At 47.5% G+C, this 18,504-nt stretch overlaps 1 protein-coding gene across 1 annotated transcript in view; it reads right to left on the bottom strand.

The window, feature by feature from the left end:
* The window catches only part of LHFPL4 (LHFPL tetraspan subfamily member 4), a 29,679-nt gene extending 11,548 nt beyond the window's left edge, over window positions 1–18,131 (bottom strand). Inside the window, exons 1-2 of the mRNA XM_036079783.2 lie at window positions 17,996–18,131; window positions 16,568–17,067 (exon numbers count right to left, since the gene is read on the bottom strand). Of these exons, the coding sequence (XP_035935676.1) occupies window positions 16,568–16,973 (406 nt within the window). The 5' untranslated portion in view covers window positions 16,974–17,067; window positions 17,996–18,131. The remainder of the gene's footprint in view (window positions 1–16,567; window positions 17,068–17,995) is intronic.
* Window positions 18,132–18,504: the final 373 nt, after the last annotated feature.

Below are 18,504 nucleotides of genomic sequence, written 5' to 3'. Positions count from 1 at the left end.
AGGGAGGGAGGGGACACTTCACCTGTGCTGTCCCATACTGCTGAATGTGTCTTAACATCTGCATGTATTACTTTTATAACAAAAAATCTATTATTATGTCCAATCCTTTTCCATCCATGCCAGGCCATGAAATCCCCTTAAGCTTTTAAAAAATAATTAAGAAACTAAAAGACAGTTAAAAGGAAGAGCGATACTTGAATCTGGGAATGAAACTTGAGTGAGACCAGAAGTAGTGAAGAATTAATAAGAGCAAATGTATAATACACTCAGGTGTTTATTTTCTTTAAAGCTTGTGCTGTAAATGTGCCCTTATATAAAGCTTTTTTTTTTTTTTTTAAGTAGGCTCCATGCTGGGCATGGAGCCCAACTCGGGGCTTGAACTTGTGACCCCGAGATCAAGACCTGCGCTGAAATCAAGAGTTGGATGATTAACCCAGAGTTGGATGATTAACCCACTGAGCCACCCAGCGGCCCCTATATAAAGCTTTTTAATGATGCATTTTATGCTCAGCTCTTTTAATAGCATTTCATTGTAACACTGTTACACCATCCTCAAGGGACATCTGCTAAGCTGGGTACTCCAAGAGGGAGGCCTCTGTTTTTGCTCAGTTGCCCCCTCCATGCATGACACACTACAGCTGCTACCCTTTCCTGGGGGTCAGACTGGTTGTCCCCAGGGCTTTCTGTCCCTAGGCAGACGCCACAGAGGCTTGCCATAGACTGAATTGTGTCCCCACAAAATTCACATGTGGAAGCCCTAACCCCCTGTGTGATAGTATTTGGGGGTGGGGCCTTTGGGAGGTAATTAGGGTTTGGTGAGGTCTTGAGGGTGGGGCCTCATGATAGGATTAGTGCCCTTATAAGAGGAGACACCGGAGAGCCTGCTCCCCGCACCCCCACCATGTCAGGACACAGACAGAGGGCACCTCCTTGAGGCTGGATGAGTATGCTCCCGGTGCAGGACCTTGCCCTGAGGAGGAACAAACTTGCTGCATCTTAGAGCCATTCAGTTGAAAAAAAGTGTGATCCCATTTATGTACAGTTCAAAGACAGGCAAAACTAACCTACAAGATGAAAAGTCAAGTGAGTGATTACCTCTGCGGGTACTGATTGGAAGGGGACATGAGGTTCTTGATCTGAATGCTATCTCCACAGGCAGATTCACTTTGTGCAAATTCTCTGAGCCACAGAGGGGACATTTTCTGTACTTTTCTCTAAGTGTGTTATACTTCAATAAAAGCTGACTTTAAAAAAGGCGGCATACCATAGTGGGTAAGAAGTGAACCTCAGAAATAACCAAGTGATCACTGGTTAGAGCACATCTATGCGATGGCACACCAAGCAGTCATGAAAGGGACGAAGGCAGCCCTTTATGTGCTGCTGTGGGACGGCGTGCGGATGTGCTAAGTGAAAGGCAAGGTCCCGAGCAACAGATGTGGTACCATGCTAGCACTCTGTAAGGAGTGGGGCGGGGAGAAAGAAGGAGGGAGGGACAATGTGAGTGTGTGTGTGAATGTGTGTGTGTGTGTGTTTTCTTGCATGGACACAAAATATTTCTGGAAGGGTCTACAAGGCCCTGATAACCCTGGTTACTTCTCAGGAGGGGAACAGAGTGGCGGGAGGACAGGAGGGGAGGAAGACACTGCACTGATAACCTGCTGCACATTTTGGATTCAGAACCATGTGAAACAGTTGAGGTGGGTGGGAGTTGTCTGCCAGCAGGTGACATTGCTAGAGATTCTCACTCACTTGGAATGAAAATAATTAAAGCAACAAAGAATGGCAACGCACAGGCCAAATGTAACTCTCGGAAACAATGGATTAATCACAAAAACATAAAAATGAACATCTCTAAACCCCTTTTAACTGAGCTTGCCAATTTCCGGGAATTTATCCTAAGAAAATGCTCATGGATATGCTCTCAGATTGAGCTACAAAGATGTCTGTCACATTGTTATTTATAAGAGAAAGAAGAGGGGTGCCTGGGTGGCACAGTCGGTTAAGCATCTGACTCTTGGTTTCGGCTCAGGTCCTGATCTCAGGGTTGTAGGGTTGTGAGATCACCCTGCAGCCGCCCCCCACCCCAGCGCTCAGCATGGAGTCTGCTTGGGACTCTCTCTCTCCCTCTCCTTCTGTCCCTCCATGCTGCGTGGCCTCTCTCTAAAATAAATAAAAATAAATCTTTAAAAAAAAAAGAGAGAGGGGCACCTGGGTGGTTCAGTTGGTTAAGTGTCTGCCTTTGGCTCAGGTCATGATCCTAGAGTTCTGGGATCGAGTCCCACATCGGGCTCCCTGCTCGGCGGGGAGCCTGCTTTTCCCTCTCCCTCTCCTCCCCCACTCGTGCTCTCTCTTTCTCTCTCTCTCGCTCACTCTCTCTCTCAAATAAATAAACAAAATCTTTTTAAAAAATAAAAATTTTAAAAAGAGAGAGAAAAAAGAGGAGGAGAGGGGGAAATAATAAAGGAAGAATGGAAAGAAAGAAGCAACTTAATATCCAGCAATATAAGAATACAGTTCTTTCCTATCACGGAATACCACTCCGCTATGAAACTTTAATATAAATTTCCTCAGGTAGCTATTGAGGAAGCTTTAATGATACAGAAAATACTTATGATATGTTAGGTTTCCAGAGGCTGTAAAAATTAAGATACAATATAATTTCACGTTGGGAAGAAACACTTACATAGTTATAGCAAATAGTTATACAGCATTTACCATGCCGGGCCCTATAGTACTTTACCTCCCTTAGTTCATGTAATCCACACAATAATCTGCATTATTATTTTCTTTTTACAGATGAGGACACGGAGGCACAGAGAGGTTATCCAAGTTATCCAAAGTCACACAGCTGGTAAGCGGCAAAACCAGCTGGGAAGTTTGAAGCCAGAGAGGCTGGCTCCAGAGCCCGCTCGTAACCAGTACTCTCTACTATTAGGAGTGTAGGCCAGGCAGTTAAGAATGATTCTGGGAGCGTGAGATTATGGATGTAATTTTGCTCATCTATAGTCCCCAGCTTTTCTACAAAGAACAATGATAACTTTACAAAGGTCTCAGAAAGGGGAGGTACGAGAGCACTGACGCAGCACAGAACGCGTGGCCGGCCGCTTGTGACCCCTGCGAGGCCCTCCCTGGGGTTAAGGAAAGGACCAGGCTGCATGTGGGGCTGAGGGGAGCCCAGTGAAGAGTCTGCGTCCACACTGGGACCACGGCTTTCCAAGGGGCTGCTTCCCCAGCACCCCCGGCACTAGGGGGCTATAGGGGAAACCTCCAACAGGCTGAGCCCCCCTAAGGGAAGGACAGTGTCTACAGGCCCCTCGCTACCAAGTCTGAGCACTGGCTCTGCTCCCCCAGGGCAGGTGCTGCTCTTACAAGGGAGACTGGGCCTCTCCTAACAGTCACCCCCAACTCACTGTAGATCCAGGCCCAACCTTAGTGCCTCTACCAGCCTGGGATGCTGGGGGTCAGGACTCCTGTGCCTAGGCTCACCATCCCCCCATCCAGCACCCAGATGCTAGGAGGCACCCTGACTCCCCCTTCCCCTCACCCCCACATCCAATCCATTCCCAAAGTCGACTGACTTGACCTCCAAAACTATCCAGGATCTGACCTCTCCTCTCCAGTTCCACTGCACCCATCTGTCCAAGGCGCCATGATCTCCCTCCTGGAGGACCACAGTGGCCTCCTAACTACTTCTCAGCTCCCACGCTTACCCCATCATCAGCTGTTCTCTGCTCAGCATCCACAGTGAACTTTCAGAAACGGACGGTGCCACTCCCCTGCTTAGCGCCCTCCAAAAGCTCCCCCATGCACTCAGAATAAAGTGCTGACACAGGCTGCCCACCTTTCCCTCCAGTCATTAGGCTTCTACTTCCTACACTCTGGCCACACTGGCTTCTTTTCTGTCCCTTAGAACATGTCAAGCTCAGCCCCACCTGGAGGCCTTTGTATGGACTGTTCCCTCTTCCTGGGATACTCTTCCTCTGTAATTCAGTCCCCAGTTCCTGGTTCCTGATCTTGAGGACACTATAGTTTAGGAGGGGGACTATTAAGAAGACAAATAATTGTGGGTGGGGGGATGGGTGAAATCGGTAAAGGGGATTAAGGGGACACTTATCATGATGAGCACTGAGTTGTGTACGGAACTGTCACATCGCTATATTGTACACCTGAAACCAATAGAACACTGTACATTAACTACACTGGAATTAAAATAAAATTTACCAAAAAAAAAAAAAAAAAGAAGACAAATAATTGTATCTGGTGTCACAGATATTGTTACAGAGGATGGGACACCCATCACTTTGTGTGGTAATCATTTGGGAACCATATTTAGTATTTACTTCGCCACCCCCAGGCCCAGCCTGCACGGAGCCCATGCCTCTTAATTACCTTTACCCACCCATCCATGAATCCCGCATTGTCCTGGCTCGGCCCAGCCACATCTCCTATCCGGTTTGGTCAGAAGTCTCCTGCGGCTCTCCCCACAGCCTGTCCGGTCCCTCCAGCTCAGACCAGGCCCTCCCACATGGCTCCATCCTTCTGGGTCCCCCTCTGGCTCCTCCAGGCCGGTGTCCTTTCTCAAGGCCATCCTTTTCAGTTTCTCAGTTGCTAATCTGAGCAGCTGCTCTGGCTCCTTTTCTGGCTCCTCCCCCACCTGCCTCTTAAAGGTCAGTGTTTCTAGACTCTCCCCTTCTCCCAGCACCTACTCTCCATGGGGCAATTTCACCTAACCTTAGACTCATTTCGATGATGCCTCACATCTCTATCTCCAGCTAAGACCTCTCTCCTACACTCCCAGCCCAAATATCCAATTGTTTGTCAGATCTTTCCTCTTGCACATCCCAGACGGTCTGCCAACTCATTTCCCAAACTGACCTGATCTTCCTCCTGCATGCTTGGGAATGTCAGTCCAGAGACCCAATCATCCAAGGAGGAAACCTGGAGTTATGTGTAACACCTACCTTGTCCTCACCCCCAGACAGCCGCTGCTCCTACACAGGTCTCTCGTCTTCCTCCTCCTCTCTCCCTGCCGCCTCAGCACCTCTCACAAGGACTACAGGCTCCTTGCCTCCCATCAAGCCTCCATCTGGTTCACCCCTGCAGCAGCCACCCCAGTCATCTTTCTAAACCCAGCATCTGGGCCTGGTGACTCCCATGCCTAAAAGCGAATGCCCATGGAGCACCTGGGTGGCTCAGTCGGTTAAGCGTCCGACTCTTGGTTTCGGCTCAGGTCATGATCTCAGGGTCATGAGATCGAGCTCCACATTGGGCTCCGTTCTGGGCGTGGAGTCTGCTTGAGATTCTCTCTCCTTCTCCCTTTGCCCCTCCCTCTTGTGCGCTCTCTCTCTAAAAATAAATAAATAAATAAATCCTTTAAAAAAAATAATAAAAGCAAATGCCCATCACATAAGGATAAGACCCAAACTCCAAGGCCCAACTTTGAAAGCTCTCCACAGCCAGCCCTACCTGCTTCTTCAGGTTTATCTTCTCATTCTTCCCACTTTTCAATCTTTCCTCCCTTATTGTAGCATAGACAATGGAATGTTGGAGCCAAAGTGTTTTGACCCAAGTCACACACCAGCTAATAATAATCGCTAACAGTTCTTAAGGGTCTCCTTTGTGCTCAGGTCTGTACAGTATTCACAATCAACCTTTCAACAGCCCCTTGAGGTAGTTACTATTATTATCCTTATTTTATAGATGAGAAAACTGAGACTCAGAAATTGTGTAACCTTCTTAAAGACACTTAGCTGGTAATGCCATACTTAGCATTCAAATTCAGGTTGTCTGACCACTGAATATGCTGCCTCCAAAGAAGTGGATGGTAGAGCTAGGACTTAAATCAGATACCATCATTCACTCATTCGACACTTATTAAGCACCTACTATGTGCCAGGCACAGACTCCTGGTCCAGGGCTCTTTTTATACCATTAAACTTCTCTGGGATTAAAGTAAGGTTGGTAATGATGAATAACATAACATGGGGATGAAAAGAAAAAGATATAAATGAGAGGCTTTCAGAATAAGAATAGTTCAGCCCTTGTCCTCTTGACCCTTCCAACTCCTCCAAATCGTCCTCTCCACTGACAACCAGATGGGATATGTTTCCCCACTGCTCAAAATACTTCAAGGCTGTTTGAGGTATCACACTAAACCCAGGACAGAACTGACAATAAGATTACGTTGAGAAAAAACAAATTTCACCATGGGGAAAACATCCATAGACAAAGTCAAAAGATCAACTGGGAACAATATTTGTAACTCATATCACAGACAAAGAGCTAACTTTCTTAATATACAAAAAGTTCTTTTTTTTAAGATTTCATTTTTAAATAATCTCTATACCCAATGTGGGGCTCGAACTTACAACCCCGAGATCAAGAGTCGTACACTCTACCGACTGAGCCAGCCAGGTGCCCCACAAAAATTTCTTACATATTAAAGAGGGAAAATACCATTAACTTGGTAGAAATATATATATATATGAGCTGACAGTTTATAGAAAAGATATATATAGGGACGCTTGGGTGGCTCAGTTGGTTAAGCGTCTGCCTTTGGTCCAGGTCATGACCCCAAGGTCCTCAGATCGAATCCCGCATCTGGACTCCTTGCTCAGCTGGGAGCCTGCTTCTCCTTCTAACCTTCCCCCCCGCCCCCGCCCCGCTTGTGCTCTCTCTCTTTCTCTCTCTGACAAATAAATAAATAAAATCTAAAAAAAATATATATATATAAAAGGTGCTCGACTTTACTCATAATTAGAGAAAGGCAAATTATTACTATGAGAGTACCTTTTTACCCATCAGGTTGGCAAAAATAAAATATTTGATAACACACTCCGTTGACCAGGAAGTGGGTTAACAGGTACTTTTTATACATTGCTGCTGGTAGTGTAACTCTGTACAATTTTTAGAGAGGGGACTACGGCTGGATCTGTCAAAATAGTAAATATACAGACCATTCAGTCCAGCAATTCTGCTCTAGGTCTTTATTTTATCCTCATACTCACATATGTGTCAAATTATTTATATACAACATTATCCACTGAAATTCTGTTATAGCAAAATATTGTAAACAACTTGAGATTTTTTTTTTAAGATTTTATTTATTTATTTGAGAGAGAGAATGAGAGAGAGAGAGCAGGAGGGTCCCCGGGAGGGTCAGTGGGAGAAGCAGACTCCCCGCTGAGCAGGGAGCCCGATGCGGGACTTGATCCTGGGACTCCAGGATCATGACCTGAGCCGAAGGCAGTTGCTTAACTAACTGAGCCACCCAGGCGCCCAACAACTTAAGTATTGATAAAATAAATGATGACACATCTATACAAAAGTATATTATGCAGCTCTGGAGAAAAAGTAGCTCTTTATACACTAAAGTGGAACAATCCTAACATCAGAGTGTGGTAGAAGTGATGGTATGTGGTATCTAGATTAGGACATAAAAGGCAGGGGGATGGCCAAAACAGTCTTCAAAAAAGAACACAGTGGGAGGACTCATACCTCCTGATTTGAAAACTCACTACACTACAGCAGTCATCAGGACCTTCTGGTACTTGCTTAAGGACAGACATATAGATCAGTGAAATAGAATAGAGAGTCCAGAAGCAAACCCATGTATCTATGGTTAACTGATTTTTGACAAGGGTGCCGAGACTATTCAATTGAAAAAGAATCATCTTTTCAGTAAATGGTGATGGGACAATAGGGTAGCTATATGCAAAAGAATGAAGCTGGACCTTTACCTTACCCCCGTACAAAAATTAACTCAAATGGATCAGACACCTAAATGTAAGAGCTAAAACTATAAACTCCTCCGTAAAAACAAAGAGGTAAATTTTTTGTGCCCTTGGGGGCGCCTGGGTGTCTCAGTGAGTTAAGCATCACCCCCACCTCAACCTCGGCTCCCTGCTCAGCCCTGTTCAGCAGGGAGTCTGCTTCTCCCTCTCCCTTTGCCCCTCCCCCTGCTCGAGCTCTTGCGCTTTCTCTCTCTCTCAAATAAATAAATAAATAAAATATTTAAAAAAAATTTCTTTGTGCCCTTGGATTAGCAAAGCATTCTTAGATATGACAACAAAAGCACAAGCAACACAAGAAAAAAGAGATAAACTGGATTTTGTACAAATTAAAAACTTTTGTGTTTCAAACAAAACTATCAAGAGAGACAAAAGACAGCCACAGAATGGAAGAAAATATTTGCAAATCATATATCTGATAAGGGACTTGTATCTAAAGTATACAAAGAACTCTTACAACTCAATAATAAAAAGAAAAATAACCCAATTAAAAAAATGAGCAAAGGATCTAAATAGATATCTCTCCAAAGAAGATATACAAACGGCCAATAAGCACAGGAAAAGACTCTCAACACCATGAATCATTAGGGAAACACAAATCAAAACCACAATGAGACACCAGCTCACAGCCAGTAGGATGGCTATAATTTAAAAAGTCAGATAACAACAAGTGTTGATGAGATATGAAGAAATAGGAACCCTCATACACTCCTCTTGGGAATGTACAATAGTGCTGGCAGTTTCTCAAAACGTTAAATACAGAGTTGCCATTTGAGCCACCAATTCCACTCCTAAGTATCTACCCAAGAGAAATGACCATGTGCATCCACGCAAAAACTTGCACACAAATGTGCATAGCAGCATTATTTGTAATGGCCAAAAAGTTGAAACAACCCAAATGTCCATCAACCGATGAATGAATCGACAAAATGTGATCTATCTACATATTGCAACATTATGGCCATAAATGGCCACAAAAAGGAATGAAGCACTGACAGGTGCTGTGACATGAATGAACCTGGGAAACATTACGCCAAGTGAAAGAAGCTGCAAAGATTGCATATTGGATGATTTCACTTGTTTTTTTTTTTTTTAAGATTTTATTTTTAGGGCGACTGGGTGGCTCAGTCGTTAAGCGTCTGCCTTCGGCTCAGGTCATGATCCCAGGGTCCTGGGATCAAGTCCCACATCGGGCTCCCTGTTCAGCAGGAAGCAGGCTTCTCCCTCTCCCACTCCCCCTGCTTGTGTTCCTGCTCTCGCTATCTCTCTGTCAAATAAATAAAATAAAATCTTAAAAAAAAAAAAAGATTTTATTTTTAAGGGGCGCCTGGGTGGCTCAGTAGGTTAAGCGTCTGCCTTCGGCTCAGGTCACAATCCCAGGGCCCTGGGATCGAGCCCCGCATGGGGCTCCCTGCTCAGCTGGGAATCTGCTTCTCCCTCTCCCTCTGTGATCTCTCTCATTCTCTCTCTCTCTCAAATAAATAAATAAAAATCTTTAAAAAAAATAAAAATTTAAAAAAATTTATTTTTAAGTAATCTCTACACCCAACGTGGAGCTCGAACTCACAACCCTGAGATCAAGAGTTGCATGCTCCACAGACTGAGGCAGCCAGGTGCCCCTGTATGATTTCATTTCTATGAAATGGCCAGAACGGGCTAAGATAGAGAAACAGAAAGTAAATTAGTGGTTCTTAGAAGCTGGGGAGGTTGGGTGGGGGAGCTTTGGGGGGTGAGACCTAAAGGGTATGAGGCTTCTTGAGGTAATGAAAATTTCCTACAATGGTTGTGGTCATGGTTGTACAATTCTATGAATATGCTAAAACCACTGAATTATATACTTCATTGGATGAACTATATGGCATATGACTTATATCACAATAAAACCATTACCAAAAAAAAAAAAAGAAAGAAAGAAAAAGGAGAGTGGGTAGTGTAGCTTCTTCCTTTCTCTCTCCTTCTCAGATAACTCATTCTGAGGTCTCCTGCCAATGCATGAGAGCACTTAGAAGTGGGTCTTTCAGTCCCAGTCACCCTCAGATGACCACAGCCCCCGCTGCGGTCTTGGTTGTAACTTCAGGAACAACCTTGAACCAGAAATGTCATCTGCGCTGCTCCCAAATTTCTGTGACTCACAGAAACTGAAAAAATAATGGCCTGTTGCTTTAAGCCACTAAGTTTTGGAGTAATTTGTTATATGCCTATAGATAACTAATATTCCATTTAAGCAAAAAAAAAAAATTGTTTGCGTTTGCTTGTATACTTCTGAGATTTCTTGTAACAGGTATTCAAGACACTGGTGACAGTGGTCGCCCCAGAGAACTCTGGGAGGACCACTGGGGAATGGGGACAGGAAGGAAGACTGATGTCGATTGTATACCTTTTTTCCCTTTTGAATTTTGTATCATGTGCTTGTATTAATTATTCCCCCCCAAAACTTTCAACAAATATATGCTGACAGAATAAGTCTGTAAACTCCCAACCATGGCTCAGAAGCCTCCACGGTCTAGCTTCCCATTCTGAACACTCACCACTCCCTGCCCTAATTGCTGGTAGTCTCCAAAACATAAAACACACCAAGCTATTTCCTATCTTCATGCCTGGGATCATACTGTCTCTTCTGCCTGGCTGCCCTTCTCTTTCCGGCCCGTCCTCCAAAACTCAGCTCAAACGCTGGAAGTTTTTGGAAGACTTCCCTGGCCGTCCTTAACCGCGTCCCCTTTGTGCCCCCAGAATACCCTGTGTTTGATTCAGTCATTTCACATGTCGTGCACAGAGGAGTGATGATCTGTCTTCTTTCCCGCCTCTCCCGTGACCCTATGAGCTGCGTGGCAGTGAGGACTCTTACTCCGGATTCCGAGAGTCCAGCACAGGGCCTGACACAGAGGAGGCCGTCAGTAAAGGGCTGATGTGAGAAAGGAAGGGTATAGGGAGGGAGGGTGGAAAAAAGGAAAGAAGGGACAGTTGGGGGAGGAGAAAGACAATGGAGCGGAAGAAGAAAGAAATCCCCCCAATGTGCTCAGCGGGTCACGCACATACAATAAAGATGTACTGAATGAATAAACTCCCAAACCAAATCTGAAACAAACCCCCGGAGAAATGGGAAGGAATGTGGATAGATACTCTAAGCTGCAGTGATCTTGCTGCTCCCAGCCCAGAGACCCCTGCTGATGAAGGCACACATCTGGAAGGCTGGAAGGTACTCGCCTCCAGATCACAAGCCCACCCCCCCGCCCGCCCCCCCCCCCCCCACCGCCGCCGCCATCCCTACCTTCGGTCTCCCCCAGCACCTACACCACCTCCCACATCCTGTTCCCTGCTGGGTCTCCAGCACCTGAGCAGGGCCAGACACATAGTAGGCGCTCAGTACTGAATGAACTATGGTCAGAATCATCTCCCTTCTGTGGGTAGAAGAGCCTCACTTTGTGATATGAACTTGCCTCTTCTCTCTGGGACTAGGTTTTTTTTTTCCTCTGTAAAATGAGGCAGTTAGGCCAGCTAATTGGCAAGACCCTTTTCAGCTGACAGTTTATGACTTCTCAAGGACTTTGATCATCCCAGCAAGTCCAAACTCTACCGCCTGAGCAGCAAGAGCTCCTCACAAGCCTCTCTTCACTTAGACTGTGTCACAGGAATGACGTGACCACTGAATGCCCCCTGTCCACTAGGAACCACATTCAGTGCTTTCCATCCATCATTTTCTTTCTTTCCACCACCTGAGGTAAGTACAGTAATAATCTCCCTGGGGTGCCTGGCTGGCTCAGTCAGTGGAGCATGGGATTCTTGATCTCAGGGTTGTGAGTTCGAGGCCCACGTTGGGTGTAAAGACTCCTTAAAAATAAAATCTTTAGGGGTGCCTGGGTGGCTCAGTCATTAAGCGTCTGCCTTCAGCTCAGGTCATGATCCCAGGGTCCTGGGATCAAGACCCGCATCGGGCTCCCTGCTCAGCAGGAAGCCTGCTTCTCCCTCTCCCACTCCCCCTGCTTGTGTTCCCTCTCTTGCTGTGTCTCTCTCTGTCAAATAAATAAAATCTTAAAAAAATTAAAAAATAAAATCTTTAAAAATAATAACAATGATCTCCCTTTTATGACAAGGAAACTGAGACATAGAGAGGAAAATCCACTTATCCAAGGCCACACAGCTGGGAAGGAGCAGAGAGAGAATTCTAAGTCCTCTGCTCTTAAACCACTACCCCATACTATGCCCCCGGACTCTCAACCAGGCTTCCACCCTGAATCTCTACTCCAGCCAGCAACCTCCCCTTGGCTAACTTCATCCAGCCCACAGGTAAACACTGAGTACAGAGAGCTGACGGCCGTATCTTGTGATTTGTGTATTCCTCTCCCAGGTTCCAGTTTGGTTGTAAGAGCAGGTACTAGATCCATTCAGACTTGCGTTAAGTTTCAGCTTCACCTTTCGCTAGATGTGTGACATTTGGGCAAGTCACTTTAACAGATGAACATGAACTGCTCTAACAAATATGAAAATGTCTAGCCTCGAAGCTGGTACCTTGTGTATTCTCACTAAGTGGGAAAGACCAGGTCCGGAGTAGCAGAGATACCTAGAGAAGCTGGCCCCTAACTCCAAGAGCCCCCTGGGTTCTCAGCCTCTCCTCTTAACATTTGAGTCTTATGCCAAAAACCTCCTGCCACTGCCCCCCATCACTAATGCTCCTCCATAAATCCTTCATAAATCCTTGGGCTTTCGAGTCAGACAGACCATGTTACAATACTAGTTCCCCCACTTACCGTCTGTATGACCTTGGACAAATGACTCGTCTCTGAGGCTCAGTGTTCTCTTCTACAAAAGAGTAATAATGGTACCTACTCCATAGGATCGTTGTGAGGATTAAATAATAGTACTTGTGTCAATGTTTAGCACATGGTGGGGCATACAGCGAAGGCTCAGAAAATGTTAACTCTTTTTCCTGAATAATAACAACAGTTGTAGTAGCTTTGAACTGCCTGCTGATGAAAGTCCAAATTCCTGACCCGGTATTCAGAGACTTGTACACGTAGCCCCATCATTCCTTCCTCCCCTCTCCTCCAACTGCTCCCCTGTGTGGAGGTCACACTCAAGCCACATGTGGCTTTCTCACCTCCATGTCTCTGCCCATGATCTTCCTCTCCATTCAGAATGCTCTCCCATACCTCACACCTGTCTACTTCCTCACCTCCCACTCAAGCCTCACCTCCCAATGAAAGGGCCACCTCCTCAATTGCCCTGGGTTTCCCCAGCACTTACAGCCAGCATATATTAGTGCTCAGACCCTCCAGAGCGAGGCTTCTGTCTGCGCCTGTCTTAACAGTGGTCACATTTGATTTCCCTTTTCAGGAACTGACCTTTCTCTACTGTCGGTCCATGTGTTCCAGGGATGGGAATGTGGCTGAGGTCTTAGACAAAAATCACATTGATTAACTAAGAGGTGAATCTTTGGCCAAAGCCTGGGCCAATGAGAATCAGCCCTGGAACTTTTGCTGGAACCACTGACTAATAGATGTTCTTTTCCCACAGGCATTGCTAAGCTAAAATGATGTAAATTCAGAGCTGCTAGTAGCCTTATTTATCACCTTTATGAAAGAAGTGGACTTTAAAATGAGCTGACACAGAGGAACCAAGAAATGGAGATAGACATATTCTTAATAGCATTATTTGAGTATCTGGATCCATTCATGCCTAAAGCAAGATACTCTTTTTTTTTTTTTTTAAGATTTTATTTTTAAGTAATCTCTATATCCAACGTGGGGTTCAAACGCACAACCCTGAGATCAGAAGTCCCATGCTCCACTGACTGAGCCAGCCAGGCACTCCTGAAGCAAGATACTCTGCCACTTTTAAGTTACGTGAGCCAAAAACCCCACCATCCCTATTTTATTTGATTTTTATTTATTTAAGCCATTTAAGTTGGGTTTCTGTCACTTGCCACTGAAAGAATGCTGACCACTATAGTGATCCAACTAGATGGTAAGCTTCTTCAGAGTGGGGATCACGCTGTATAGACCTAAATCCTCGGGGGCCAGGATGATCTCGGTATATTATAGCACCTAGCAGGGATGATCACAGAGCAGGTAAAGAATAAATAGAGCAATAAGCACCGCTGAATTTTCCCAATAGTCCAGGGCTCTACACTTAGAAGAGTCTAAAATACTTGAGGGGTGCCTGGGTGGCTCAGTTGGTTAAACGTCTGCCTTTGGCTCAGGTCATGATCCCAGGGTCCTGGGATCGAGCCCCGCATCGGGCTCCCTGCTCAGCGGTAAGTCTGCTTCTCCCTCTCCCACCCCCCCTGCTTGTGTTCCCTCTCTCGCTGTCTCTCTCTCTCTCTGTCAATTAAATAAATAAATAAAATCTTAAAAAAAAAAAAAGAAGAGTCTAAAATACTTGAATAAAAGTTTACATGAACGAGGATTCTAATTCTTACCTGAGATAAACAAGGCCCTTTGCTGCCCTGCAGTTCCTCTGAGAATGATTTCTTACTTTCTGAACAGAACCGTCTTGGTAAAAGAGCTGCTTTAGGAGACACACCTGGCTAAAAGAGATACTTTGAATCCACTAATGTAACTGATTAGTCTCCCACTATAAGGATGACAAAACTGAGATTTAAGCTAAAAGCAATTGCTTAATACTGTAGGGTGAATCACCCAGGCAGAGTCAGCCAAGCAAGACCCTACCCCATGACTCGCAGTCCAGTGCTCTAGCTCCTGTCCTGATGTCACTTCATTAAACAAAGTGAATTGGTCACTTACCCAGAGAACTCAGAAATCTCTAAGCAAAACAGAATAAACTGCTCAACTCTGCTAACTGGCCTCCTCAGCCCTCAGGCGTGGGACAGCAACACAAGGGAAAGAGCAGGGGGCCAGGAGTAGAGACCTAGTTTACTCCCCTCCTGGTGATGAGACTTTGGGTAAGACCTTTTCTCTAGTCTCGGTCTCCTCTCTCTAAAATGAGGGGAGGGGAAAGGTGGGATTTGAAGGAGCTGATCTCTATGATCCCTGAAATTCTGTAATTACATGGGGTTATTGGACACTCCATCAAATCCCTAAGATTAAACCCACATAAATTACAGGGAATTGGAAGGCCAAGAGGTCAGCAACCCTTCTGCAGACTCCAAATTAAGGGTGAAGAATTGAGGATTCCAGATGAGTATATATTCTTTCCAGCTTGCCTTTGGAGGAAGAATAGAATGGAAATACATAAAATTACCTTCTGTGTACCACGGAGAATATGGAGACATACCCCGCACACTCTACAATTCTCCTTTCTCACCTTCAAAGATCCTAGAAGACCTACATCTAAGTAGATGGAGCGAGATCTATTTGAAACAAGCTCATTAGAATGTCCTCATCTGAATTAACACTGCTTTCTTCAAAGTAGTCCTTCTGAGAGTTTGGGAAATTCTTCCAAGGGGACAGTAATTCCTCCCTGTATTTGTAAAAGTCCTCTTGGGGAAGCAAACCAGCCTCATGATTTTGCTCTCATACCTTGGCTTTCATCCCAAGTGACAATTCTCAATTTGATCACTACTGTATTTTCTACAGTTGGCCCTAAGCGACTTCCAGCCATTTCCAAAAATCATATTCTTCCTTTAAAAGATGGAGGTTCCCCTCAATGATGATGTTCAAGAAAACACACCCCACACTCCAAAGACAATTTCCTACAATGTTTTGAGCAGTGGAATCATCAGCAAGTGATATAACACCTCCTGCAGAGAGTCTCTTTTGAAGAGGCCCATACTTGTTGAATGCCCTGAGGTGCTTATTTTGAAAGACCATCTCTACTGTACGATCATAACATTTTCCCTACTCTTTCTCATTCCTGGAGGGCTCCAAACTTTTCCTAACCTCACCAGCCCTCCTCCCCCATTCCTGCTATATCTTGACCTCACTTTCCCCAGCCCAACTCTTTCCTGCCTGCAATTAGGCAAATGCCCAAGTTGCTGAATCTTCAAAATCTGCCTTCGATCAAAAGGTGGGTGGGGGTGGGGACTCTAATGGATCCTGGAATATAGTCTCAGCAGTTCTCATTCCCAAAAGTCCTTTCTCTGGTTCTTAGGGCAAGACGTCTGTCCTAGCTAAACATTTCAAAGAGTCCCAGGGATTTATTCCCATTGAGCATAGCACCAGAACCCTTCCTGCATTGGGTGGGGGAGGCGGGTGGAGACTTGCCCTCCCAAGACCCTCATGCTGTCAACCACCCACATTTCAAACACTGGATAGACACTATACACATGCATATCTTCCTACGCTCCTTTATCTTAATACAGAACTTCAAAGTTTACAAGATACTCTTTCATTTGTTCTTGGGATCCTCTCCATTGTTTTACAGATGTGGAAGCCTAGCCTCAGAGAAGTAAAGTGAAACACCCAAGTTGATAATGTCAGCAAGATAAAGGTCAAAGTCAGATCTTCTGATTCCCCCAACTCATGCTCTTTTTTGATACAACAGAAATTGCTCACTCCTAGAGTAACTCCTCATTCAGATAATTATTTCCCCTAAGACAGCCAAAAGAGACTCTCAGAGACCCTCAGACGCTCTAACATAACGCTAACCCATCAATAAATGCAGTCTGCCCATATCCAAGCACACAAACTCAAAGACCCAGTCCTAAGGCTCTGCCTCCTGCCCCAAGGTGTCTCTCTCTCATAAATCCCTTCCCCAGTGGCTGCTGAGGGACACCGAGGAGGTGTGTCTTTAGACAGAGGAGCAGAATCTCTCTGACCCCTCAAGAAGGGGCCCCGTCTTCGGTGCTTGTTCTGGGGGTCCCGTCCCCACCCCTCCCCTACCTGCCAAAAGCTGCATCCAGGCGCAGATCTTGTAGACGGTGGCCGTGTTGCAGAAGAAGAAAAGCGCAAAGCAGGTGATACAGCCGAGGATCAGCACCATGGAGAGCAGCACGAAGAAGGCGGCTGCCTTGAAGGCGCCGGACGGGATGGTGCTGAAGTCGGTGAACGAGCCTCGGCAGGTGAGCTCGCGGCCCGCCAGCCCGCTGCCCACACAGTAGTGGAAGAGGCCGAAGTAGCCAGGCTTGGGGGTGCTCACGCTGTCGCCCACCCAGTAGGGCTGGATGAAGACCACCACGTTGATGATGGCGAAGCAGATGGTGAAGATGGCCCATAGCACACCGATGGCCCGCGAGTTCCGCATGTAGTGCTCGTGGTAGAGCTTGGAGGCCTCCTGCGAGGGCAGCATGGTGCCCGGGGGCGGGGCCGGCGGCGGCGACGGCGGCTGACGGGGGCCGCCGGCCCGGGACCGACCGCCGGGCTGCCGGGCTGACAGGCGGGAGCTGGGGACGCACGCGAGAAGCGGCCCTGAGCCAAGGAACTCTCGAGGGCGGGGCCTGGGGCGGAGCTGGGGGGACCTAGGGGGCAGTATGAAGGAGGCAGGAGGGGGTCCTGAGTGTTGGGGCGGTGTCTGGGGGGAGTAAAGATCTCCAACTGGGGGCCTAAGAAAAGGACATGTAAAAGTTGGGGGGGCTGAGATGAGGGGGATGGGATGTGGATATGGGAGCTGGAAGTGGGGGCTGGCTAGAAAGTGGTCATGGGGGTGTTGGGGAGGGGGCTTGGGGGCTAGAATTGGGGGAGTAGGAAGGAACCATGGGGAGATGGAATGGAGGCTGAGGACCGGTGTTGGGGGATTAGTAGAGGGGCTGTATATAGGGAGCTTGGGAAGGAAATTGGGGACTGGTATTAGGGGTAAAAGGAGATTTGGTATTGGGCGTCTAGAAAGGCGCTGTGGAGAGGGGGGCTGGTGCTTCTATATGAGGGGATAAGAAGGGGATATGAGGGGCTGGTACTGGGGGACTGGGAAGGTGATATGGGGGCTGGGACAGGGAGGGCGAAGTGGAGGAAATCAGGATGAGGCTAATGGGGAGTCGAGAGCTGGGACTGCAGGGTCTGAACACAGGGCGGGGGTCGGGGGGGTCCCACAGAAGACAGGACTGGATGTAGGCTGAGGGAAGCCTAGGATTGGCGGGCCAGGGCTGAGGAGAGAGGTTTTCCAGGCCAAGGGTACGAGGGACTGGGGCCGGCAGGCAGCCCGGGCCTCGAGGGCCGAACTGTAGGCAGGGTTTATCCCCCGAGCGCTGGGGAGCGGCCCGGCGGGGGTAAGGCCGGGGGTAGGGCCGGGGGTGGGGGTGGGGGGCGGCTGCCCCGCGCCCAGGCCGGACGCGCGCGCAGACTGCGGCCGCGGGGACGGGGTGCGGGGAGACCAACCTGGGCCCGGTCCAGAGCAGTGGGTCCGGGACTGGCACGGCCTAGGCGCCCCGGCTCGGCGCTCCCAGCAGCTGCTGCCTCGGCCCAGGAGGCGGCCTCGGCGCGGCCTCCATCTTGCTCGGGTTCTCCCCGGGGCGCGCTCCCGCGCCGAGGCGCGCGCCCTCGTGCACCGGCGCGGATCGTCGGAGGCGCGCTCCCGCCGCGGGCGTGCGGGGCGGGGCGGAACGGGGGAGGGGCGCTCCAGGTTCTGGCAGTCAGGGGAAGGGGTGGGCACGGTCCCAGGGGTCCCCCAGCCGGAGCAATAAGCCCCTTACACAGTAGGGCCCTCTGACTTGGGGGACCCCCTTCTTCCAGCCTGAGCTGCGGGGTTTGTGGGTCCCCGCAGAGCCCATGGGAATGGGGGAGGGACCAAACGGAGTATTATTTGATAGGGTTTGAACTGATCTCGCTCCCAAATTACCTTCCCTACAGCCTAACACAGTGCCTCAGGTTGCACCATTACGCTTCCA

Source organism: Halichoerus grypus, chromosome 1 (genome assembly GCF_964656455.1).
Source record: "Halichoerus grypus chromosome 1, mHalGry1.hap1.1, whole genome shotgun sequence".
NCBI lineage: Eukaryota > Metazoa > Chordata > Mammalia > Carnivora > Phocidae > Halichoerus > Halichoerus grypus.
This window is presented reverse-complemented; position numbering and strand designations above follow the sequence as displayed.